Here is a 27,058-nt window from a genome sequence, read left to right as displayed (position 1 = left end):
CAAAGCTGCATATTTTACAGCCCAGTAAACCTCGGCTGCATCTCTCATTATATATTCAATATTTTACTTCATTCTGTTTATAATTCTAATCCATTTTTTGCAATTTATCTACTCCCTGTTAATATTATAGGTGATTTTTTACTGTGACTGTGACAGAAGCTGCCGATTTAGCTCTTTCACCTACTGATAAATAAACAATGCACAGATCTGACCTTTAGGTTAACAGGTTTTATGCTTGCTCCACTCAGCACTCTAACTGATTCAATTATCATAAAGGTTCAGGAGCCTCCATGAATACTGAAAAAGACCGACCATATGCCTGCATAGGTGTTGTGGAACAGCAAATACTCTGCAGCCCTCCAGAGAAATTCCTTAATTGTAAATAATTTCACCATGCGACACAATCAAGTCACCTTGAATGCAAAACCCTCAGCCTGTGGAGGCAAAGTGTTATTTAAGCTTTACTGGGCTGCGTTAAATTCTGCAATTTGAAGGGCTGTTAAGTTTTTCAATTGAAATTTCATTTAAAATGCAGGTGCTTTTTATTATATTGAGGCTTTACTGCTCTCTAGGTACAAGCAAGAACATGGTGCAATAACACAAATCTGGCTCAATCACTGATCAGTAACAGCTGTAATTCCAGAACATTTAGCATTCTTATAAACCACGTCCTGAAATCTATAAATTGCTACAGCAGATCAAGAAAATACTATATCCCCCTATTCTGCCCATAGCAATTTTGACATTTATGAGATTTTTCTGTGAACATTAGATTTTATTGAAAATCCTAAAAAAAGATATACTCGGATTTAGTAATTGTTTAAAATAGCTTTGGATTTGGGTATTCTTTTTTTTTGTGGTAAGTTTCAAATATCAGGGATTTAAAAATTAAATCCAGCTATGTCTGTTTGTATTCTATGTCTCTCTTTTACCTGCTGTGCTATATTTGCATATGCAAAATATCCATATAAGGCAGCTTTTAATGCAACCATTTACTTCCAAGTGAAGTATAAATGCAATCCAAGTCATTAGCGGGAGTTGGGGGAACCCACTTCAAAGGAAAAAAATGTTTTAGCTGTATGCTGGCATAAAATATTGTCATTCCTGTTAATGTTTTAAATGAAAAAATATCTAGGGAAATAGGAAGCCTAGAAACCAAAATAATTCTGGCACAAAGTCTTGCCCTTTATTTACTATTGAATAATAGAGTCAGAAGGCTAGATTCTTCTCCCAGATGCTACACCTCTAAATGGAAATCAGGATGAGTCCACAAAATCAATAGAATTTAAATGGTGTTATGTAGTATAAAGAAGCAGAATAGCTAGAAGTGCTTACTTATTTTATTTACAGATATGCACAAGTATTTCCCTTCCCTATATGTAACATTATAAAATGATTCCTAGAAAATGCGTTCCAGACCATGGGTCCAATTTTGCTCATAATCATATTTGGTTACTCTAGATTTACAATAAGGCACTACATGATGAGTTGGACCTCTACATCCTTATTTAGAAAAAGATCTGTCCTTACAATAAATCCAGCCAGTCATCACTTATACCTGTACCTAGCCATTCAGGTTGTAACCTGGAACAGTTTAGATTTTTTTTCCAGATTAAATCAAATATATATTCTTTAATATAACAATTTTGTCCTGGAGGAAAAAAATCCTTTTTGAGGTTTCAGATCTTGCAAAGCAGTTTTTGGGAACTTAAGGTGTTTTTTTTTAAAAAAAGAAAGAACTTATAGTTGCATTGCTATGAAAAAGGAGTTATCGGACAGTGAACTTCTATAGGGAAAAAAAACATCAAGCAATAGGTTCTCTGTTGTGATTGAAGGATAAGTCCTTTATTTCTACTGAATAAGTTGCAAGAATTATAGGCGAAACATGTGTGATTATTAGATGAACTTGTGCTTTAAACCCCCACAGAGCTTGTATCCCTTAAAGATGATCTGTTCTAATGTATATGAACAGATGCTTAACTTCAGTTTTGTATTGTTTTTTTTAAAGTGTATTTTTTCATAGCTAGTGCATCTACTTGTACATTCCCCACTGCCCTTTTAAGAAGAGAGACACTTAAAACTCTCTCAATTCAAACAAGACATTTGAGAGATGGTTAATTGGCCCCACTGGATAGGGAAGCGTTAAATACTGGTCCCCAACACTCACATAGTGTAGTTTCCTTTTAAATGGCAAGCAGAATCATCTAATTCTATATACAAATCAACTAGCATGATACTTCTTGGTTGAAAGGGTCACCACAATTATGTAAAACATGAGTATTAACTATAATTGGGGTAGTTTGCTAATACAATAAAAAGCTCTGAACATGAGAAAAGTTATGCTCACAGCAGTAGCTATCACTTTCTAAAGTAAGAATTCATGGATGAAATGACATGAAAAAGATGGTTATAAAATTTTAATGGAATGATAAAAGGCAAAAGTCAGCCTCTCAGCTGAATTCTTAAAATCCCTATATATCACAATCAGCTCCTTAACTGTAAAATCAATGTGGAGTATAACATGTTGTCAATGCGGTTGTCACTGGAGGGAAGACTGCAAAGTATGACAGCTACACAGTTCAGCCTGCCAATGATGAAAATAAAATCATAAAGCTCTTTACTTGGATGTAATTGTTTATAGAACTAACTACTCAAAATGAGAACAGTGGGCATCTTTTCCCCAAAGATCCCTGATTCATATTTCAAGCTATTTCATTACAACATTAATACTGGAAGGTAGTTTCATTTTGGCAAATGAAATTATCTTTTATGGTAGGCTATTTTGCTCATCCGCTTCAAAAGTTCAGTCTCTACTTAAAATGAAAGAACAAAATTGACATTAATCTTGCTTAATCACCTGCTGAGAATCAGATGTTTATTTACTTGCTGTACAGAATTGGGCGGGGGGAGGGGGCTATTCTCCCACCAATGAATATATGGGATACATACATTCATTAACATACTAAGAGCTGGATCATGGTACTGCCTGTTAAAACTAATGAGAGATAAGATTTGATGGGAAGCCCACTAACTAAACAGTGTAGATGCTCCCAACTTAGTTTTGAGCCATCTATTTTGTCAGAGGCATCCGGTTGGTGAAGTTCTAAATACTAACACAATGCAGCATCTCTGCTCAAAAGGAGACCATAACTTATTTGGCTTAAACATTATTCAAAGAAGAAAATAACTCCTCTTCAGCAGCCACAGCATTTGAGTGCTCTCACTTTAGTTCACATTCTGCCCTAAACTATAATGTAACATAAAGATTCCTACTGTAGTTATTATATATGGGACAATATTTTTTCTGCGTGTGTTGACAGGACAGAGATGTCGTCAGCTTTAGGACGGGAACACCTATACTTCTGACAATGACATAATTGACTACTTAAAAAGAAAATTAATCAAAGATCATCTGATCACAAGCATTTCAGACAATTTCATGAGGGAATAATGATAGGCACTACAGAAATGAATATACTAATAAATACAACACATTGTTTTTATTTGGTGAACTATATGGAAAGCATGTGTTTGCTGCATTCTCCACTACTCAAAGCTTCAGGCAACTGATGTAAACTAAAACTTTTGAGAAGATTACTTTTCCGTATTTTTAACCACCTGAGTTCACCAACCTGACAGTCATTTGTCCTTGAACAGATGACAGGGGATGAGCTCCCTGCTAAAACTAAGGGAAGGCAGCATTTCTTGGGGAGGCATCAATATACCATTAATTTCTTCATTTTGGTAGCTTCAGTCACAGATCAGAAAATTCCATATATGCCAACCGGGGGGGGGGGGGGGGGGCGTTAAAATAGAAATTCCTATCAAGCATACAAACTTGAGCCACTGAATGTTGCTGAAATTTGGAGGGTGAAGGAGGACTGAATTTTCCTGATGGTTTCTTCAGGTCCTACCACCAAGGCCCAGACAGATTTGGACAAATTCTTCTTGATATGAGAACAATTGTGCAGGAGTCAGGGGCTTTTTCTGCAGATTCAGCTGTTTACAGAACTCAAGAGATTCCAGAAACTGGACAGATCATCAAATGAAAGGTATAATGAGTTTATGGGAAGACTCCCCACTTCATCACCGAGTCATGTGGATGCTCTTTTGTCTGAAACTAATTATGAAAATGGCTGTCATCATAGCAAAGACCCATGGACTGGATGACTGGCTGATTGGGATTTTTGTGGAAGAACTAGGTTGTTTCTGACTGAAATGTGTTGAAATATGTGGGACAAGTGCAGACCCTGAAAACCCTCATTGTGCATCTTGAGCATTCAGTGAATTAAAAGCAGGCAGAATGTTTCTAAAGTACATGTGAAAATAACACATGTCAATAGCTTATAACTTAGCCAAATCTGGATCGATTTCCTTAGGCACAGCAAAAAGCAACTTCCTAACCTTAGGACTATCCCTCTGACAAATTTCACCTTTTGGGGGCTGTTCAAATCTTTAAAGCAGACTTGAAGCTATAATAAAAGTATGTTGGGCTGGCACAGAACCATCTTCAGGCACAAATAGTTGTAACCAACTTATTTATAACTCCAAAGTTCACCAAGTACAGGGGGAAATTAAGGTGATTTTTTGTACTTGGTGAAAAGTTCCATTTTCTTCTCAAATGTGGGGATAGGTGGGGGTAGAGTCACATCTAATAGACTAATCCAGAGACTAACATGACTAACTACCTCTCTCTTAAATGCAGGGCATGAAATTCTGGTCTCAGTTCCTCATTATACACTCTGGGTACTTCTGCAGTTTGTTAGAGAGTCACTCCAGATTTACATCTAGCTAACTGGAAGCAGAATTCAGCCACAAAACTTCATGAATTGTTTGTATTTGTCTGGCAGCAAATAGTCTGACACTATACTGACCAAAATCTCAGGAACAAAACATCTTTTATTAACACACATTTAACAGGTCTTTAAATATTCATAGGAAACGTACATTATTGTTATTTGGCACTAGCAGGTTAGACCTTTAAAAATGCATGGAATTGGTTACTGCTACCATACTGATGTAAATGCAAAAATATTTTAAATAACTATTAAAATTCTCTTCAGCATCTTTCTTGCATTAAAAGCTCCTTATCTTGGTATTAAAGCATTTTATTTTCAGACACAACGGATTTTTATGGTGGTATTTGCTGACTTTCCTACCATCTTTTTTCCAATTCTCCACTACCTCAGTGCAGAAATCTGTTATAAATTAGTAATCTGTACCTGATGTAAAGTAACTATTAACTTCAAATGTGTTATGCTTACTTCCATTACTTGAGTATCAGGCCAACAACATACACACATATATGCATGCATACATGCATTATTTAATATGTATGTAGGATATTTATATGGATATTCTATGCTTTGGTTAAAAAAAGAGAAACATGTATTAGTAGTGTAAAATTTAAATATGGGCATGGGGACACATTTATATTTAATCTGGGTAAGAGGTATTGGAAGTTTCTGGTATCAAAACTGTACTTTAAAGAGACAAAAGATGCTGGCTAGAAGGACCAGGAATTAACTGTGGTTCTGGCAACGAGCTGTCAGTGTATGTGGTTTTATGAGCAACATGTTGAAGCCTTGACAGAAATGCTACTTATGCCCAATGACAGTCATTCAGTCTTTGTCAACTGAATTGAACATCCTTTCAGAGATGGCAGCCCTCTGCAATGACACCAGAAATACAGAGCCCTCTTTCACCATTTCAGAAGTGAACACTACATTAATACGTTACAAGACAGAAGTTGTTGAATAGTATGTGTTTCTTACCAGTATCAAAACAAATGGAAAAAAACCCCATGGAAATGAAGACCATGCTCCCTGAGGAAATGGAGTTTATAACTGCACTACAAAAATAGTACTTTTTGAAATGAAAGATGAAAAGTAACACAACTAGTAAAAGAGGAACATGAATCTCAAACCTTAGTCCAAGGCTAGTAGTGGCGAATCATTTTACCAATTTTTGCTAGTGTTTAAAATCATTTATTTTGGCCGTATTACAATACTCTTATGATCAATACCTGCACGTATTTCAATCAGGGTTTACAGGAATTATTTAAATCCTATGCACTTGAGTTTGACTTCAGTGGACCATGCATTGTGTGCATGCTAATGAATGTACAAGTTACATATGCAGGTATGTTCAGATACTAAACTGTTTATGCATGTGGCTGCCAGATGTGCTCATGTACTCATCTGATCTCATTTACAGAAAAAATAAAACCATGTGATTGATCTGAACAATTCCATTTAACCCAAACATTTTAGGTAAGGCTGAAGTAACACATCATACTTAGGCCATACTAAACAGGGCTGTGTGACATTTCAGTAGCTGATTCGATTTAGAGGAGATTTGGCCTGATTTGGGGACTGAATCTCTGAATCCAGATCAAATTGGGAAACCAGTTAAAAGATCTGAATTGATTTGAAGCATCCAAATTGATTCAAAAAAAGATTCAGAAAAGATTCAGTGATTTGACCATGGACTAAGCAGGCAGATGACACAGTTGCCTCTAGCTGGTAAGTCTGTTGGGGTTGGGGGATGGAAGGAGTGTGGAGGAGGGAGGGATTGGGGTTGGGGCTAGGACAAGCTGCCCAGCCAGGGCAGGGGCGTGCGTTACTCGGGGAGAGGGTTTGGGAGGGGTGCAGGATGTGGGCACAGAAGTGCTTGGAGCAGGGGGCTCTGCCCTGCTGCCACTTGCCCAGCTGTTGGGGGGGAGCAAGATGCAGGCATGGCTTGCTCTGGGCAGAAGAGGCAAGCGACAGCAAGGCATAGTCCTCGCTCCTAGCTCTGCCACACACCCCTCCTTCCATGCCGGCTGGCAAACAGCAGTACCACCCACACCCCTATGCTGGCTGGCAAGCAACAGAAGTGCAAAGTCCCCACTCCCAACATCGATGTGGACATGGCAGCACTGAGAAGGGGGGCTATGCCCTGCTGCTGCTTGCAAGCCATCGCAGGGCTGGGGAGGAGGGGGTGCGATGCGGGCACAGCTCCCTCTGAGCAGAAGGGATAAATGGCTGCTGGGCATAGTGCCTGCTCCCAGCACTGCCATGCCCGCATCAGCACTGGAAGCATGGGCTTTGCCCTACCGCCGCTTGCCAGCTGGTTTGGGAGGCTGGCTGGCAAGCGGTAACAAGTAATTATCTACAGTGAATAATATGCTCAAGTTCAAATAAAAAAGTCTCCAAACTATATATTGATTAAAACATGATTTTTTCTGAATTTGATATAGGGAAAGGAATGGAAATAACAATGGACCCTCAGCTGGTGATAGCTAATGGTACACTAATTACTTATGACTCACTTTAAATACTAGGTCCCCATTTTTGATCGCTTACAATTGTAAAATCAGGGATGATTACATTGAAAGTCAGGGCCAAGATGTTGGGATTTTATTTTTGTACAGGCAGTCCTCAGACACAATTAGTTCCTGGAACTTCTGACCTCACCCAGTACAAGCATCTGCCTGCCTCCCCCCACTGAAGGGCGAACATATACCTCCCAGTCCAATCTATGCAGCTGAGAGAAACCCATGTAGACTGGGTCTAATCTGCCTCAGTCTTTTTGAATTTCTGTACTTAGCCAAAATGTAAGTGGGTGGGTTTTCAAAACATAGAACAATTAATGGGAGAAGTGGTAGACGTGGCAAGAGATTGGAAATGGTAAAAGCCTTTTTCAAACAGAGCATTGGTTTTACTAGGGATATGGCACAGCCCTATGCAGGGCAGAGCTATCTGAGTCAGTTCAGGTAGCAGAAACTGTATAGTCCTGTTAGTGGAGAGCTCTGTGCAAACGAAATTATCTACTGAGAATTAGTTCGGATAGACTCTGAGTTTAAATGGTCATACTGTTTCTAGTACCAGTGCTAACTCAGGTATCTCTACCTAGCATCAGGCAGAAATACTGTAAAGTCAGTGCCAGAAATCCTACACAGATGGCATTAGCCAAGTGATAACAAAACAAGTAACATTCTCATTTACACTACAAGAAAGCTGTTGTATGTTTTTATTATATGTTTACACTACAAGGAGACTCTACTAACTGAACTAAAGGTGAGGTTGAAAGAGAATGGAGATAGACTGTTCTCAATGGCTGCAGATGACAGAAGAAAAAGCAATGGTCTCAAGTTACAGCAAGGGAAGTTTAAGTTAGGTATTAGAAAGACTTTTCTCACTAAAAGGCTAGTAAAACACTGGAAACAGTTACCCAGAGGGGTGGTGGAATCTCTATCCTTGGAAGTTTTTAAGACCCAGCTAGACAAAGCCTTGGCTGGGATGATCTAGTTGGGAATGGGCCTGCTTTGAGCAGGAGGTTGGACTAGATGACCTTTTGAGGTCCCTTCCAACCATAATTTTCTATTATTCTATAATTACTGTAGCTCACTTCTCAGGGGAAAGTGTTATATTACTATAAAGCTAGTAAAACTTGATAACAAAAAAAAAAGAAATCAAGTTTGGTAGCAGGTGAGCCATCAGACAAATACCCATTAATGTTCTCTCTTAATGGATGTTTAACTAAGTAGGATTGAACTGTACATTTTTAGGCCACTTACTGTCCTCTGCTGTAATCATAGGGACCCAGTCACTATATGTATTGCCATAACCATTGGATACATTCAACCTCATTTCATACACAGTGTATGGCTGAAGATCTCTGACTATGTAGCTTAGCGAAGCAGTAGGACTAGAAAGCAACCTGTAAAGAAAAGAAGTATAAGTTACAAAGATACAAAATTCAAAAGGTGGACAGGAGGGAATAAGACTGAAGCATTAAATGTTTTACAAACAGACAAGATCCACTATAGAGGTGAGTCATCTCTAAGATAATTTTACTACTCATCACTGACACTTAACAGTAAATGTTTATTATTTGCGTACTCAAGGATTTCATCCGTAGAACGCTTAGGCCTCATCTGGAGTCGGTAACTGGGCAAGCCTGGAGCATTACTGCGAACTGGTGTAGACCAGACAACCTGAAGACTGGTCGGAGTGGCAGATGAAAGCCTTGGAGGCAGCACGCCATCTGGAGCTGTCGAAAAACATGGATGAATTAGAGCAGAGAAAACTGTGGAGAACATATGCTGGATGGAATCGAAATGCTCCATATACTGGAAAAACTGTTCCTCAGGATCAACAGCAATGTTAACATGGTCCATTTAATTTAACATTTTCATTACTGAACTACTTTATGTTCTTCCTTCCAATACAATTACTATCACTGGCTAAAAGCTTCTCCAAAACTAAAAGGAATTCAGACAGAACATACTCCTTACCACCTGTTCATATATTATCTACCTCTCTTTCTGCACCTGATTCTGGCACCTTTGTGCACCTGGGAGTCAGAAGAACTACTCATAGGGAAAGGAAGCAAAGTCCCTTCTTTCTGCAACATTTTTATCATTAAAACTCAACACAAAAATGCAATGAAACACTTATTACATATCAATCCTTGTAGATTAATTGAAATTTGGGGACATGGATATTTCTTCCTTTTGCCACCTCTTTTCTTTTACTTATCACGTCCAGGATTGTAATCGCCTTTCAGAATATAAGGTAGATACTTAATAAGGTAAATTATTATAACACAAAAGAAATGAAAGGAGCTATGCTGAGTAATACTTACTTAGTTTCATATGTTTTTAAAGGACAAAGACCCCTGTGTATGAAGGTGCTATAGCACCCAATGCCTCTTTAGTCCTATTTGAATCAATAGGACTAAACTCCTTTATCTGCAGCACTAACCTGCTGGAGAAATCTCTTGTCTACAAAACACATTTTACATTCATACGCATAATGTATATCATCATAGCATATTTCTTAGAATGTTAAACAGAAATATAGTACTGCTTGTTTTGGGAGGGGGGTTTTCTTTCCTTCTTTTTGGAGTATTTTTGCCATTTACTCTTGTAAATTATTTTGTCTTTGCTAATTCAGTAGTTACTATTTGTTTCTTGCTACAGTCATTAAAATAGAAGGCAGGGCAGGGTAGCTAACTCATTCAGAAAGGCACATATTTTTGTAGGCTACAGCCTGCTTTGTTAGATACTATGAATGACAGTCAAATAGAAAATTTTTGTTTTTGCTGTTTTCTTTTGCTGCTACTGACCTCCCTGAAAGCTTTTTAGCCAGTTGGCCACCTAAAGTATTACTGTAAACCAATCTATAGTTCAACACAGTGTCAGGACAGTGTGTTTAACTATAGGACCTACAGCTGTTACCCAGACCTGCTGACCTGGACTGCTGAGTGAATAGTAGCTTGTAATTAAATTTTATAATCTTTATCTCTTCGGTGTTAAATAAGATGTCTCCCAAAGAAAAGGAAATGGACATTGTGACTCAAATGTTCCCTGAATTCAAATGGTCCCTGAATTCTTTTTTGCTACAGTTTGTGAATTGCATGCTGTTTTGTTACCGTCCATTGGTGCAAAGCAAGAGAAATTCCACTGACTTGATGTCCAGTGACCACTATAAGTAGAGCCAGTATAATTAAATTTAGAGCTTGGCTCTATAATATATCTTTTAAAACCAGAATGTGCAAAAATACTACTTATATACATTCATGAATTATTTTGGCATCCATTTTAAGGTGCTTCAAAAAGCAAATACAAAACCAAACCAAAAGGCAGTAGTAAATCAAATTAAAATACTTGCCACTAGTATAGAAAGAATTTTTAATCAGAGGATCTCAAAGTGATTTCACAAATGTTCAATAGTTAAGGTACAAAACACTCCTATAAGATGCCCCATTTAAAATTGAGCTGTATGCAAAAAGTGCACGAAATGACATTATACGCACGCTGAAAAATTACACAGTTCAAGATCAGAAGCATATCAGTCCTAGCTCAAAATGCAAGAGGGAATATTCAGATAACCAGAAACTAGTTACCTGAGCTTTAATTTGCCAATAAAATAGTCTTAACATCACTGCATTGGAAGAAAGTGTTATGAAACTAAAACACTGCCTGCTCCAAAGACAGTGCACAGCAGCGAAGCAGTCAAAAACCTAGGTTTATTTCCTGTGACTCTTAGCCAATCACTTAACCTCTGTGTCTCCGTTTCTCTATCTGTAATATGGAGGTAATCCTCTTTGCTCTTTGAGGTCTACAAACAAAAAGCATCAAAATGAGTTCTATAAAAATATAATAATTATGATGCTGATTTTATAACCATATTCACAAGGCAGAATTGAATACCTTAGATAATCACAGCTAGGTGTTCAGGTATCTGCCACTATAAAAGTACAATAAAAAAAAAACAGTAGAAAGATTGGGCCAAATTTATCCTATGGGAAAGCCCTTTTAATTAAGGGATGAATTTGGCTTATTAAGGTTTTCAAATCACTGTGTCAGAGTACACAGAGCACTTCTTTGTTCAAAGGATATTCCTGTAACTTGCAAAGAATGTCATTAATGTGCACTTGTAAAAATGCAGAAAGAACACATAAGTAGACTCCACAGGAATAAAACACTTTTGAGTCTCTGTTGGGTAATAATGAGAAAGGTGCTCAATAAATTTGGTCACACTTTGATCATTAAAACTACGAGTGCTTCCCAAACAAACTGGTCATTGTAAATTGCATACAGAAGATCTAGTGGCCAATTCAGATAGTCCTCTTAACAGAGACCTTTAATGTAATATTTCCCTCAGTTTAACCCCTTTTATCCTACCTTTTTTCCCAAGAGGCTCCTTAGTACCCAAGCAATAACTAGCCACCGGCAATAATTCCACCGCAGATTTCTCAACAGAAGGGCCATGTATCTATCAGTTTGATATATTGTCTCTAAGATGCAATGTTGCTCAAAAAGCTCCCTTCAAGCTTTAATATGACCCTCAGGGGGCAACCACTCTACTTGCAACCTACTGAATCAACATCCTGTCCAGTAAATCCTAACTTAGCCTGGTAAAAAGTCATGCTTCATCTACAAAGAGTACAAGGGCTGAAAAAAATCTTTAATTACACTCCTACCTTAACTTTTATATCATGAAAACAAGTGGGGTGCATCCAGATAAGCATGCATGTGCAGCTTGCTGTGCTGCAGACCCATCTGCAGTCCTGCAAATCACATGTGCTGCACATGCAAGCATTTGCCGCACTGCTAATTTGCCAAAGATGCCAGTGTCAAAAAAACCTGCAGCAGAAAAAAATGGAGTGGCACATGTGGGGACAGGGTGTGCCACCTGAAACCAGAGTCTGGCCAGCCAGAGCCACACTTTGGCTGCCAGCTTGGCTCCATGTGCTCGGATTGCCTCCACTGCAGCCCCACAAGGCCCCCAGGAGGCCCCCAGGGCCCCAGGTAAGGCTGCTGGGGCCAGCCTAGGTGTTGGCCCGAGCCTCTTCTACCCCACCTGGGGCAAACTCCAATGCACCAGAGCATGCATATATGGGCATTCCCTAGGGACAAGTAGCAGTGGCACAACTATATGCCGCTGTTAGTTGTCCCTGTGGAAGCACATGTGCACGCTTGTCTGGATGCACCCATGGGTATAGACTTATGTATGACAAACTACTTAAACTGGCAACAAGACTTTGCCTGCAAGGCAATAAGGTATGGGAGGATCATCAGGAGAGGAGTTATATTCCCAGCTTTGACACTGACTTGCTCACTAATTTTTGTAACGAATCATAACTCCCACATGATATGCTTCCTCATCCAACAAAACATATGTTATCAGCTCAGAAAGCACATGGAAATCTAAGGGTGAAAAAACACTGTATAGGTAGTAGGTATACTGTAAAGGCCTAATCCTGTTTCTCCTTCATGTGCTTAAATGGCAGTTCTGTGACAGTATCAGTGCAATTTTTGGTTCTGTTTATGTGGTTTTTATGTTCTACTTTCACCTGCCGTGAAATAGGACCACGCAATTAACTGAACTTGCCTGAAGTAAAGCAGAGGAAGAAGCAGGCCTCCGTTCTACTGCAGTTCTTCAGCAAAAGGGATCTTCAGGTGACAGGACCCTGCCCAGCTTACCTCAGCACTGCAGCTCAGGTGGCTGCACCACAATTGGTACAGCTGGTGCTCCATGGCTGGAAGACCCACTCTATATTGGTGTGGGGCCTAGAGGCTGCATTTTTAAAAGTGGCCTAGAGGCTGGGAGGAAGGTGGGAAGTATCTGGATGCTGGAGACAGAGCTGGAAATCCCCCCACCCCTGGAAGTAATCCAATGCTTCCCCTGCCAGCCAGTGAGCCCAGGGAAGCAGCCAGGACAGGGGAGTGAACACACCCCAGCCAGGAGGCAGACCCAGGCACAGCTCCAGCAGCCAGCTCAAGGCCAGGTCCATGGGCCAGGAATGAGCCAACTCGACTGAGCCAGTGAGGCCTGCCAGCCCGTAGAGTGTCAAGGCCTGGAGGCAATACTACTCCTCTTGACCCTGCTTACAGACAGCCTGGCATTCCAGCAAGCTCACCTGCAAGCTCACCTTCAACGATTGCCCAGACCATCAAAGGTTAAACTGGGATGGGACAGTGCAGTCTAGTGAGCCAGGTGGACACCAACAAAGGTGAGCCGTGTAGGGATGGCCCACAAAGCCCACACACTGCAGTGTGGCACACTGTGACATTCAGCCCTGAGTGAGCACAGAGGGGAACACACTGAGGCCCTGGAACACTTGGCCAACCAGCCGATTGGGAAGAACCTGAGGAAAAAGGGTCAAGTAGCCCACAGGGGAAGCAAGGTTGGGGAAGCAGACCTTAGATCCCTGAAGCTCAAGACTGAGCAGCTCAGCACAGGGACAACAGTGTCTGCCCACCAGACTAAGCTACATTAAGTTGTTTTTGTGTTGGCATTTTTTCCTGGAGAGTAGCAGGACTGTGGGGAGATTCCTGTGGCTTCTGTGCTCCATCAAGCCACCTGCAACTACATCAAGCCATGGCCTGGATCTACTGTAACACCCCTATGGAAAGGGGCGGGATGTAGGAGAGGAGAAGCCCCACCAAAGATGCACCAATGAGGGAGTTCCTGAGCCAGTTATGAACCACTGAGCAACACCCCAGAGCTACTGGGAATACCAAAGTCATGGCAGGAAAGTAGGCTCAGCTGCAATCTTCCTTAGGTGGCAGGACAAGGGCCTGGCACAAGGGGGCTGAAGGACTAGATTCAGATCTCTGTTTAACTGGTGTAAATTTAAGGTGGATACAGGAAAGCCACTCTGGCTTTAAAGCAATTAGACAGAGATCAAAATCTAGCCCTGGCCCTGCTGCATCTACTGTTGCTGAGATAGGCCAATATACGAGTTTATAACTATGCAAATGTAATTCTAATAGTTTGCCACATCTGCACATGCAAAATATTTAAAAATAGCACAGATGCTACATTTGAGTCTTAACTAAATATTTTTCTTACACATGTCTGCATGGAAATGATAAACAGCAGACATTTAACAGCCGGGAAAGGAATTGGCTTTTCACAGCTTGTGCCATAAGAGCAAAGAGCTTTTGTGTTGATAACACTGATGTTTCTGTTAGCCTGCCTTTGGACAAATATCATTTCTAGTTGTGACCAATCTCATTCTTTTCTGGGTTCAAAGCACTTTATCGCAGTGGTACTTTAGCCACTTTTCATCTATTTTCTATCTTAGGGGCCCAATCTGAAACCACCTTATTCCAGATACATTCTATGGTGATATGCTGCACCTTGTTCTGTACCTTGACATTTGCTTCCCTGGATTTTCTCAGGTATGCCTGATACTCTACTTGTTGGTTCTTTCCACATAAAGTACTAGTATTGTATTCTCCATACCTACCAGCATTGGGAAAAATGTGTCTGCCATTCAGACTATAAACCATCATTAGAAGGGTATGCTAGTTATAAACTTTTACCTACTGGAAACTCTTTTTTCAGCAATCATCTTCACAGATATTCTTCACAGGTAGCCACAATGGTTTGTCATTTAACTCCTTTAGTCCAGCCCTTTCACGTATTCAATGAATAATTTGTACAATAATCCCAGACCCTGCCTTTCACAACTTCCATACATCATATACACACAATATTCTTTGATTTTTCATTTCAGTTATATACCCACACTTCTTTTTTCTTTAATATCCATTCTACTTTGTAGCTCTCAAAGCTGATCTCTGCTATCAGGACCATATTGTTTGAAAAGGGCCGGGGTTGCTGACCTGTTCACTTCTGACATAACTCATCTTTTCTGGAACAGGTTGGGAAGTCAAACCCTGAGATATTTCTCCTTTTTGTTGTGATCCTCTGCCTTTTGTGGTTGTTGCAGTTTTGTGGAAGTCTTTAGTGCAAGTTCTACTGTTACAGTATTCTAGTACTCAGGCAACTTAAAATCACAACAAATTAATATAATAAAGTTTGTCTCAATTTCATATGAAACCTGCTATTACTTTAATATCTAGTCCATGTCATCAGCTATTTCAGTGTCCCAAATTGCACAGTATATTTCTTTGAGTGGGGAAAGCAAATAAGCACCAGGAAGGTGGGTTTCATTTAATGGCCTTACATTCAGGGTCAAGGTCTGAGGGAGACTTTTAAGACACCTCCCTTATGAAAATCCTTCAGTTACAAAAAAACCAACAAAAAACCACCACTGTTACTAAGCTATTCTCATACCATTTTAACACCATGATCGGGGGAAAAAAAGGTATGTAATAGGCTGCTGTTACCTAAAGGATTAGTTATCTCACACTGAAGTCAGAGCTATATAAAAGCAGTAAGACAGATTTGGATGATTTGGCATATTTTGAGAAGAGGATCTAGACCCACTTCTTTACCCAGGTTATATAGAAGTTTATCCACATTACTGAAACTGAAATTTGATTAAACAGTGAAAGCTATAAAATAAAGCTGATAATCAATTACCTGACTGATTAATGGTTATAAATACTTGCCACAGAGACAATGAATGGAATTTATAACTGCCTGTTATAACCAATTATTCATCATGCCACTGAAAATGATACAGGGCCAATAACTATCATATCGTAAAGACACTAAAAAACCTCCACCATGTGCTCTAGGAAGATGCATATCATAGGTCCCACAGGTAAATACATATGATCTTCTATGCTTCCAATTACTTCGCATAGGCAACACTCCATGCAAAGAGGCATCATGGGGGCCCAGTACTTCCCTAACTCTCACAGAAACACTTGAACTTTTCATTTACCCTGGGAGACATTGGTGGCAGGTAGACAGGGGGCAGGTTTTAGTCAGTCTTATACATACAGGATATTCCCAGCTTTTTTGTATGAATGACTAGAAGAAGCTGAAATCTTTATCATTTAAATTTTTCCAGTAGAAGCATGGGGGGTCTTATTTATCGTGCATGGATTTTCTTAGATACCAAGAGAGCTTTGAGTATGAAATATTCTATCTTGGGGTAACATAAAAATCAAGAGCTTGAAAGCAGAAATAAGGCCTTCACACATATCTATCAGTTCAAGTCTAGTCCATGTTAGAAATAAAATATATATACATATTTCTGATGATAGGTTCAATGGGGACATTCAAAACAATGGATTCTCTTGGATATGTATCTTAGGACAGGAATGTGACAAAGTATTACAAACTTTGCATACATGCAATTCAAATATTTCATTTAGAAATATCTAAATTTGTAGCACCTATAAAAGCCTAACATTGATATGACAACTACTAGTTGGAGTACACTGCTGTCACAAGAGATAGGATCCTTGCTTGAAGAAGTGGGACTCCAGTTCTAACAAGGTCAGGGTAGCTAGGTGTGGGCTCGGCAGCCACATTGTGCAGTGTGCTGTAGCCATACTGTCTCGTTGAAAAGCAAGGGTGTGCTGCAAGTGACTGCAGGACTCCCAGTCACCATATCACACCTACTTTTTCACAGCATCAGATGAAAGTGATTTCTACCTACCTCATGCCTCTCTGAACCAGTTAGAATCTAAGGCTAAGTTCAGACAGTCAAAAAGCCCAAGGCAGAATCGATTTAATCTACGCAGCTTCCTCTAAGCTGCAAAGAGTGAACTGATAACCAACTGAAGTGACATTCAGTTTTCAACTGGGAAAGTCAGAGGGAAGCCTGCACTGACCCTGGCTAGTAAGAGGGTGTGGGGGGGGAGAGGTAGTGCTAGAACACTTTTCTCAGCCTGCTGGCCATTGCCAGCCCAGCCAAGTGTCACCATCCCCATTGGCTCCCCAGTACATGTCCCCAACCCCCCACTGTCTCCCCACAGGCAATTGAGGAACCCCCTGTCCAGGTGCTGGCCCACCTTGGGGGACCCTCCCCTTCAGGGACTTTTCCCCAGCCCACTGTGTTCCCCAGCCCAGACAGCCCTGGGGAGCTGAAAGGAATTCACCTCCTCCCCCTTCCCAGTTGCTGAGTACTTCAGCTACTGCCACAGGAGGGAGAAAGCAGCAGTCCTTCAAGCCAAGTGCCTGCCCATGCAGCCCAGCATGGGGCTCCCTCCCTCCCCTCCCCTGCTCAGGGTCCCCCATCCTAGGGCAGCCTCAAGGAGCTGAGGAAAATTATTCCACTCCCCCACAACTGGTTTTGCCTTAGACTCACAGCAGCTGAGGCAAAACCAGCTGCAGAGGAGCAGGAAAATTTCCCTTTGCTCCCTAAGGCTGCCTTATGGTATCTCTGAGACTCATAAGGCAAGCAGCTGTGGGTTTTGGGAGGAAGAAAAGTTCCATAAGCACCCTGGGGTTTGCCTGGGCTAGGGGACCCTGGCCTGGGTGGGGAGGGAGCCCTCCAAGGATGGGGTTCCCTGGTACCCCCATGCTGGTCTGCATGGGCAGGCACACAGGCCAGAGGACTCTTTCTCCCTCCCTCCTGTGGCACCCACTGAAGCCATCAGCAGCTGGAATTCAGGAGTCAGGAATTCCTTTCAGCTCCCCAGGGCTGTACCCATCTGGCTAGGGGGCCCTGGGCTGGGGTGGAGGAATGTTCCTAAGGTGGGAGCTCCCTGGTGCCCACACCCCCAGGGTCTTGGGAACTCCTTCCTCCTCCCTCCTGTGGCAGTAGCTAAGGCAATCAGCTGTGCAGGGAAGGGTGGAGGGCTGCTGATGGTTGAAAAGCCCCCACCACAGGGGCTCTCTCTCCCCCTGCCCTCCTCCATGCACTGTGTAGACCCTGGCTAGGGAGGTCTGGGGGTCTACTCCCCTGCCTCCCTTTCCTATGAGCTGATTGACAGGCAGAAAGCAGGCTAGGGAGCAGAGGGGCAGGGCCAACCCTGCTCCACTCAAGCAGACAGCATAGGTGAGGGCTGCAAAGCATCCTGGGATCCTGGGGGGACTGTCACTTAACTTGAACTGGAAAGGAATCTGGAACAGAATTTCCACAAACTGGTTTGACCTAAATCAGTTAATTCTGATACTACATCCAACAAGGTTTATCTTAAATCAGTTTTGGCCATCTTGAAAATGGTTTATGTGCCCTGAACTTCTGTTCCAGGTTTAAACCAGTTTCCGATCACTTAAACCGTTTTATGTGTGACTTCTGCCCCTAGCCTAAGGTGCCACTATGTCCTAACTTCTGCCCAACTTCAGACTAACATAGCTAACATCTCTGTTGACAAAATGCTGTAATAATATGGCTTTATGAAAAGAAAAGGCTTCAAGTCTCACTGCTAACTTGAGTTTTGCATTTAAACTTCCCTTCAGTGATCATTTTTCCACCTAGTGTAATTGTTGGTCATAGAATAATGAGGTCATAACATGGCTTTTAGAAAGACAATTTCATAAAGCCTTTGCCATGTACAGTACTGCTGTCCTCCTAGGTTGTTCGAATATAGAGTTTATGGTGGTTTCTTGTAACACATAAAAATTTAGCACTTATTGTAACTCAACTGAAAACTGTATATTAAAGTTCTCCCCCATAACAGTTGAATTTCTCCTTGCAAGGGAGCTTTCTTTGGACATTTTAAAGTATACTAATAATTCAAAGGTGCAAGAAGTTCTTTCTGTTTTATTCTGATATTTACATGTACAGGCATCCACCATATAATTTTATCTGAAAGCAAACTATTTATTGTTTTGCTTTAATTGAATACTGTAGCATGCTGTGCTTTATAAATAAAAAGAACATTCAAATAATAAATTCAGTATAATTTAATAATAGGAAATTAACTATAAACCAGTGAAAGCAAACATTTTGCATTTTAACAAAAAAAAAGAATGATGTAGCCATTGTATACTATACACAAATAATGAAATTATTTTAATGAGCAGACACATCTGGGGAGGATCTGTTACAGAATCTACTGTACTTAAGAGCTAATGATGCTAAAGTTAAGCCATATCCCATGACCTCAAAAGTTAGGAAGTGCTTTGTCTCATGAAATGGAAAGGAAGGAGTCATGCCTTCTGCCTTCAACTGCATGAAGGGGAGGGCTTATATGGCTTATTCTGCTGGATGAAGCTCTGTCTCATGTCCAGGTCAGCAACTGCAAGAAGGCAACAAAGGACCCCACTACAGTTACGTGCAGCCACAGCTTCCCATTTGCAGTTGGAGATCCATGTTCCCACAGAGTGGTCATCAGGGTCTCATCAAGACCTGGCTGAAATTGCTCCAACATCACTAGTCAGTTGGGACAGCTCTGGTGGTGGTGAGAGATGGCCAGCAGGCACACAGCATTATCTTGGTGGAGGTTTTTAGAGGAAATGATGTATGAAACCCAGCCTAATCTAACACAGAACAGCACAGCCCTGATTTTGTCTGGAGCCTCCTGTCATGGCACAGGGTCCTAGGAGCGGCCGTGATCTCTCCTAACACCCCTTACCCTGCCAAGTTGGTGATAAAGCACCCTCGTTCTCGCCCACCACCTCTTTGATGGTATCTATTTCATAAGGGAGGCTGCATTTTTTCCCCTTGGACACGGTACTCTTGTTTATCCAGGCCCCTGTTCTGTATTGTCTGACTTGGTGCACCCCAGCCTTATGAGCTATGTGTGGCGCCAACCTCCCCTGTACCATGCCCCAAGCCTCGTGGATGTACCCAACGTTGTCTGGTCAGTATACTTTCCGCGCCCTGACTGGCACCCCCGGGCTTGTCACACAGCTGGCGCCCCTCACTGGCGCCTCTCACAATTGGGGCTCAGGTGGCCATAGCCATGTCTGGCCCCCAAATCCCCTCCTCAGGATTTAAAGCAAGTGCCCGCTCTGGGGTTTCTCACCTGCGCCCACCCTGGGGCTTCTCACAATTGGGGTTCAGGTTGCCGTAGCTGTGCCTGGCCCCCAAATCCCCTCCTCAAGTCAACAGTTCCTGTGGGACTCAGGCAGCCTCGTCCTTACCTGGCCCCCAATCCTCTGCGCCCCTTCTCAGGGCTGGGGTCAGTGCCCCCTGAACATTGTGCCCTCTCTGGGCTTCTTGCCTGTGCGTCCCTCCCTGGGGCTCCACCCCCACTAGGGCTTTTCTTCACACTTGGGGCTCAGGTCGCCAAAGCCATGCCTGGCCCCCCTCTAATGCATTGTGCCCCTCCGCAGGGCTGGGGCAGTGAACCCCTAAATGCGGTGCCCTCACTGGCACCGGGGTCCCCACCACTGTGGAGCCCCTCTGAGGTCTCCTCCAACCCCTATTAGCCTCACCCGGTCCTCCGGTTTTAAACTCAAAGCAATAACATAAACCAATCGGCTACAACTCAGAACTAAGCCTCCTGGCTAAAACGCAAACCCTAAGCCCCCTGGCTAATCATTCAAATCCCTACCAGGGCTTCTCTACTCTGCCTGCTCCAACAGAGCTCCTACTTCCTCGGCTGCCAGAGGGGAACTGCCTCCCTGACCTTAGCCCAGACTACATTTATATAGATCAGGCCCTGCCCCCTTCCGGTCAGCTGACCAACTGCGGTTGCCCCGGCAACCGGCACCTGTATCTCTTCATAGGAGCAGGGCACCAAAGTGCCCCTGCAACACCTCCTCGTGGGAATGCAGTAAAATCATAAGTAATAAGAGTAAAGAAAGATTAGAATGTAAAGAAAGGATTGGCCTCAATTCAATTCTGTAGTCTGTTGTGGGCAAATCTATATGTGCACTTTAATGTGCATGAGCCTATTTTAATGCACATTAAAGCATCACAAAACTATCACACTCTTTTGTTACTGCACATTAAAATAGGCTAATGCGCCTTTTTCTAGTTCTTCACAATGGAGGGTGCCTGTACATGAGCCAGGAGGCTGCTCTGAAGCACTGTAATTACAGCACATTGGAGCAGATTTGCTTAATCGGGTGTAGGAGTGTGGTAATTACTGTGCTCCAGCCAGCCTTTGTGTCTTATTTATCAGTGTCCCCGTACTTCAAAATGGCAGCAAGGGTGCTTTAACTAAGGATCCTTCAACAAGCTTTAGATAAAGTACTCCTGACACCATTTTAAAGTACAGGGATGCTGACACACGAAATGCTCCAGATGCTTTGGCCATTCTTTTTCTCTCACTCTTAGGGTGTCTATACACAAACAGAGAGGCTGAAATTCCAGTGCATCAGAGCAGATTCAATTAATTGAGTCTGCTGGAGCATGGCAATTATCGCACTTTAGCAGCCTTCCATGTCTTGTATATCAGTGTCTCTACACTTCAAAATGGTGATGGGAGCACCTTATCAAAAGCTCTTTGAGCAACCCCCACTGCCATTTTGAAATGCAGAGACACTGATACATGAGATGCTTTGGGCATTTTAATTAGAGCAGCCCTCTAATTAAAGCATGCCCACCTCCCCCTCCCAGAGCACATGTATAAAACCCCTTAGGGTTTAAGGTGCCTGTCACAGAAGTATCCAAGTATTTTCCATGTTAATACAGTTGAATACTAGGGTCTCAGGAAACTCTGTGGAATCATCCCAATATCACATCATTGGCTACTTTCTCTTCCTTCATTATAGGAAGCCTTGTCCATTTAAAGATATTGACCCCAAAAGACATTGGGCCTAAAATATGCCATACATAATTTCTGAAATGATGTATATTTGAATGTTTTTATCCATGTGGGTTAGTACAGCATCTTCTAAAAGTTATCTCTCTGTAAATCTCCTTTTAGTAACAACATTTTAGTAAACAGAAGCTAAGAATGGTCCCTACTACTTTCTTCAATCAATCTTTATTCCAAACTGCTAAGAATATTATTACCATTTCCTGCTTACCAGCAGTGCATGAGACAAAGAACAAACCTATCAAAGCAACAATATTTATTAAGCGGAAATTCTGGTTTGTTATCTTAACCTACTTGTCCTCAATTCTTTCTAAAGCAGTCAAAGAATATAGCCTTTGAAGTAGCGTATACACTCTACTTTACAAAAGAAAACTAGTGTGTATGTCAGGTTCAGACAAAATACCAAAAATGATTGTATATTATATTAAAAACCTATTTTTATCTTTCTCTCTCTTTTTCTCTTTTTTTTAACAAAAGTGTAATTTAGTTGTTGTTCCCTTAGGTACAAAGTACACAGTTCATAATTCATTTGATATAAAATGTCAGTTTAGATTGTTGCACTTCTTTGATAAATGAGAAAAAACATGTACATTTAAATTTCCTTCTATGAGGTTTTACTAGCAAAAGGCCCCCTCCCGTTGTGCTGCTCAAAGACCTTTGTGTTAAATTAAACATCAAAATTCAGCAACTGTAGGGAATGATATTTCCAAGACACACCATACAAATGTATGAGACTGGGAAAAAAGGTAATGATTTTTCCTACCAGTAAAGTGATCTCTCCCAAAGAGCATCTTTGATCCTTGAATTAGTTCTCAGTTATAATTTAATATATTACAACTGTTGGCAGCTTTCCTTACATTTAGTTATAAAGTGATATAGGCAGCTCTGCAAAGACCAAAACAACACATTTAAGAGTTTATTCCCCTTTCAAGAAGTGGTTCTGCCTTTAATAGTCATGTATGAGAGTGGTAGGATATGTGTGCATATCATATTGAGTGGGGGAATTAATTTAATGAAATCAGTCATCATTAATACTGCAGACAGTTTTCCCTACATAACCCAATCCTGCATTGATCAACACACAAAACTCCCAAAGGGAACTGTGCACAGACAAACAGCCGGATCAGGCCTTCAGTTCTAGAACGAAACCTATTACAATTAGAAAAAAATAGCAGAGTACAACTGAGAGTTATTTTCTCATGTAACAAGTGAGGCACAGACAGATAAACCCACATTGTCGCATTTACGGAGTAAACAAGAATTCTTATCACTTCTCAAAATTGCTAACTACCATGCTATGGCTGTCACTTCGTATTACAGTCTGGTACCATAGCTGTAGTGTCAATACATTAATACATATTAGAAAAACAGCAACAGGACCAGGTTCTGACACGCTTGTTTACAATGATTAAGAACTCAATCCACAGCAGTCCAGTTCAACTGATTAGAAGGACAAGTAAGTAAAGGGTTACCTACTCATTGCAAGGGTATCAAAATCCACTTAATAAGTAAAATAAACTTGCAGCTTCACTTTGTAGTACTAAGATGCAATCAAGATTGTGTCACTATCAAATGGTAGGAAAAATAATCTATGCTAAACACAGAACTGGATTACCTAGAGAAAAGTGGTACCAGGAAATGCATTGTGCCTTTCAGTCACAATCAGATTCCTGGTCTCCTGAGGCAATGAAACCATGTAGTGCTCCTTGCAGTACAGAGCCACAGGGAGGATGGCTATTTCACCCATGGAAATATGCAGTTCTATTCTTTTCAGAGCCTAGTGTGCTCGCAGAAGCCCGTTCTTTATCACCTTGCAGAATCATTTAATTCATTTCAATAGGCAGCATTTAGGTACCTTCAGAAGTGGATCTTATTTTACCCAGGGGATAAGCAAGCTATATACTGTCTCCAGTACCTCAGCAAGGAAGTTTGGTGCCCAAAGCAAGCCTGCAGTGGCAGCCTGCCCTTGCCCCATGCACAGATCCGGGGGCACACTCCCCGCCATGCTTGCCTAGGAGTCTTATTGCGGCATTAGGAGCCACTCTCCCCCCATCATGGTGCCCCCCAAACAAGTGGCTTGCAGCTCCGACCCATGCCCCACCCCAGGTAGGCAGTGCCTGTTGGTGCCCATTCGCTTTGGTGCCCAGGGCGGTTGCCCCCCTTGCTCCCCACTCCCCCTCCCCACCCTTGCTGCGGTACTGACTGTCTCAGTAGTGTGCTAAGACAAGCCCATCCTGTTGCAAAACTACTTATTACCAACAGTACAAAACAGAGACCTCAGGACCTGACTACAACACTTGTCCAAAATAAAGGAGACCTACTTTCTAGGCATCCTTTGGCCTCAGGAGGCTTGAATCTATACCTTCTATCTCCCAGTAGAGTGCTCTAAACACCAAGTTATAATGCACGCTTAGCTGTGAACACCTTCCATGCCCTCCTATTGAAGGAGACTCACTGGGAGGGCAGGTATCAGACTCAGGGTGGAGACTAAAGGGGTAACTCAGAGAGAAAGTGTCATGGAGCTAAAGAGAAAGCAAGCCAGAAGGAGCTTGACTGTGTCCCAGAGGGGTAGGTACGGTCCTGTGTTCCAGCTCCTGCTCAAGGCTGCATGTGCAATTTATCCAATGACTATTTAATGCCAGATGTGACCTTGATACTGAAGTAATGGGTGGAAGGATCTGACCCAGTGGAGTAGCTCAATGCAAGTAAGAGGAGATTTACTCTGAAAACAAATTTATTGCCAATATGTTACTCCAACCAGCTGTATAAGATGAATGACTTGTCAAAGACATCAGGGGGAAAGTGTGATTTCAGGAAACAGATCTGACAGTGGAGAGAATAGGCTGGTGGGATGTGGTAGTTATAGACAGCTGAAGAAAACTGAATATTGCATATTCAGTGCTGCATTTTTCTGAAAGGAAAATGTTTTATTTTATTCTTTTCAAATGTGTGCACTCCTTCCTACTACAATAATGTCTTCCAAAAAAGCTTTCCTGCATGAGGAACTGTAGGGTGGACTCCCACAACAAGGCTTTCCAAATAGTATAGTAGTGGCATAGATTGTAGTCTCAATGGGAGGACGTTTCAGCTGTGTGCAAAGCTGAAGAAACCTACTTTATACTCTAAATGATGTTTATGAGGTGTCTCCAAAGCAAAATGCACAGACACCAGAAGGAAGGGCTTGTTCCCTTTGCGAACAGTGTCTGTTTCCCTGGCCAATTATTCTTGCTTATTCACCTGATCCCATTAATCTTTCCCTCTTGGCTGCCTAGGAGCCTAGCTTCAAGAAAAGAATGTTATCAGCTCTGTGTAAGCCTCAGGCCTGATCATTAGGAGTGTACCACAGATGTGAAGGTGGCCATGTCTGCAAGAGATGCTTCCTGAGCAGTAGCTTGTTAGTACTGCACAGTAGCATCAGGGGCACAAACCATCATGCGACACTACTGCGCAGTACTACTGAGCTACTACGCAGTAGTAATGAGCTACTCTGCAGTGAGCATCACCAGGAAGCCACACAGAGATGCTACTGTGCAGTCAGTGTCTGGTGTAGACACACCTTGTGTTCAGCGTTCAGACCACAGCTGGACATAGAACTTGGGTTGTTCACAGCCTGGGGAAGTATCCTAACTGCTATATTATAAAACTAAAGCTATATAGAAATACAAGCAGTGTCAAACACTTGCTAGGTGTGGTTTCTCACCAACAACAGTTTCAGGGGTATGGCTTGATGTATATGCACTGATATGGTGAAAATGAATTGAAAATGAACTTAAATTGACTGGGATGCCTCAGTGGCTTGCAGATAAGACTAGCTTAGACCCACAGGATAGAAATGTGATGAGTAAAAAATTCATAAAGAGATTCAGACTGTTACACAAGTGAAGCAGAATGCCATAACTAAAAGTGCGTAGACACCCTAATGATGAAATAGAAAGTTGCCCTTCCTTAGTTCTGGCTCTACCTGCTAAAACATAAGCAACATTACAATCAACTCTGAATATGGAATAACACATTCAGTGATGAAAAGGGAAAAATTGTGAGAATAGTCACTCCAGTTTTCTTTATTGGTTTTTTTTTTTTCAAATAGAGAACATATTGCTGATTCTAAGTCTCCTTAGAATGAAATGTATATGAAAATGTCCAAACCACTGTGGAGAGTTTTTAGCTGTCCAACTGACACGGAAGTCAGCAGGAGTCTTTTGGTCGAGTTCTCATACAACACTTATTTCCTGTATTTATTTCCAAGAGAAGCTGCTTGAGATAGAGTTGTAGTACTCAACTCTTCAGAGAAGGAAGGAATTACAAAAAACAAGGAACTGCTTTTTTTCCCTGGGTTTGTAGTTTGGTAGGTGAAGCTGGGACATAGCAATAATAGTTATGAATCACTCTACAACATCCAAACATATTGTTAACATTACCTTCTCCCTTTCTTGATGCATGTTCCTTCTCTTTCCCTATCCTATCATGATATAAATAGTAATACGGGTTTCCCTCTCCAACCACGGGGGTTAGGTTCCTGAAAGTTCCCATTGTTGGCAAAGCAGTGGATGGCAAAACCAACAGAGCTGGGAGAGCAGGGGCTGTGGGTGGGGGGTGAGGGGCACCAGCAAGGCAGGGGTGGGGAGGGAATGAGAGGCATGAGCAGGGCCAGAGGGGCTGTGGGAGGTATTTTCAGACTTTACTGCCCCCTCCCCCTTCTCTGAAGCATGGATACTTAAAACAGTTGTTGACAAAACTGTGGTTGGAGAGGGAAGCCTGTAATTATTGCTTTTTGAATACTGAATGATGCCATTGCCACATGAGCTTACTCCTCTTCTTCCCCCTTACTTTTACAACATGGGAGACAAGGACAGGATATTTTTTTTTGTCAGCAGAGATGGTGAAGTGCATGCAGACATAAAGGTTTACAGGCAGAAGTACTGTCCTAACCACAAATATGTATGAAGCAAACATATTTATATTATAGGATATGTATACATAATGCATATATAAAAATACACACATGAAAATATATGCACATTTGTATAGGCACACCCCAAAATATTTCAAGAAAGAAATAGTGAGGAAAAAAATTAAACCCACTGCTACTTGTAGGAATCACAAAACGCTAGATCACTAATATCCTCTGTTATAAGAAAGAAGCAGAACATAACTGTGCTGTGGCATAAGCAGATCAAAAAATGAACTGTGGCTCAG

At 41.6% G+C, this 27,058-nt stretch overlaps 1 protein-coding gene across 1 annotated transcript in view; it reads right to left on the bottom strand.

Annotated features, from left to right (window-relative positions):
* The window catches only part of USH2A (usherin), a 653,616-nt gene that overhangs the window by 218,025 nt on the left and 408,533 nt on the right, over positions 1 to 27,058 (bottom strand). The window contains exons 38-39 of the mRNA XM_090031530.1: positions 8,886 to 9,036; positions 8,561 to 8,703 (exon numbers count right to left, since the gene is read on the bottom strand). Coding sequence (XP_089887656.1) covers positions 8,561 to 8,703; positions 8,886 to 9,036 — 294 coding nt within the window. The remainder of the gene's footprint in view (positions 1 to 8,560; positions 8,704 to 8,885; positions 9,037 to 27,058) is intronic.

Source organism: Crocodylus siamensis, chromosome 1, assembly GCF_052110815.1.
Source record: "Crocodylus siamensis isolate JL-2025a chromosome 1, ASM5211081v1, whole genome shotgun sequence".
Taxonomy (NCBI): Eukaryota; Metazoa; Chordata; order Crocodylia; family Crocodylidae; genus Crocodylus; species Crocodylus siamensis.
Note: the sequence above shows the minus strand (reverse complement) of the source record. Positions and strands in the feature narration are given on the sequence as shown.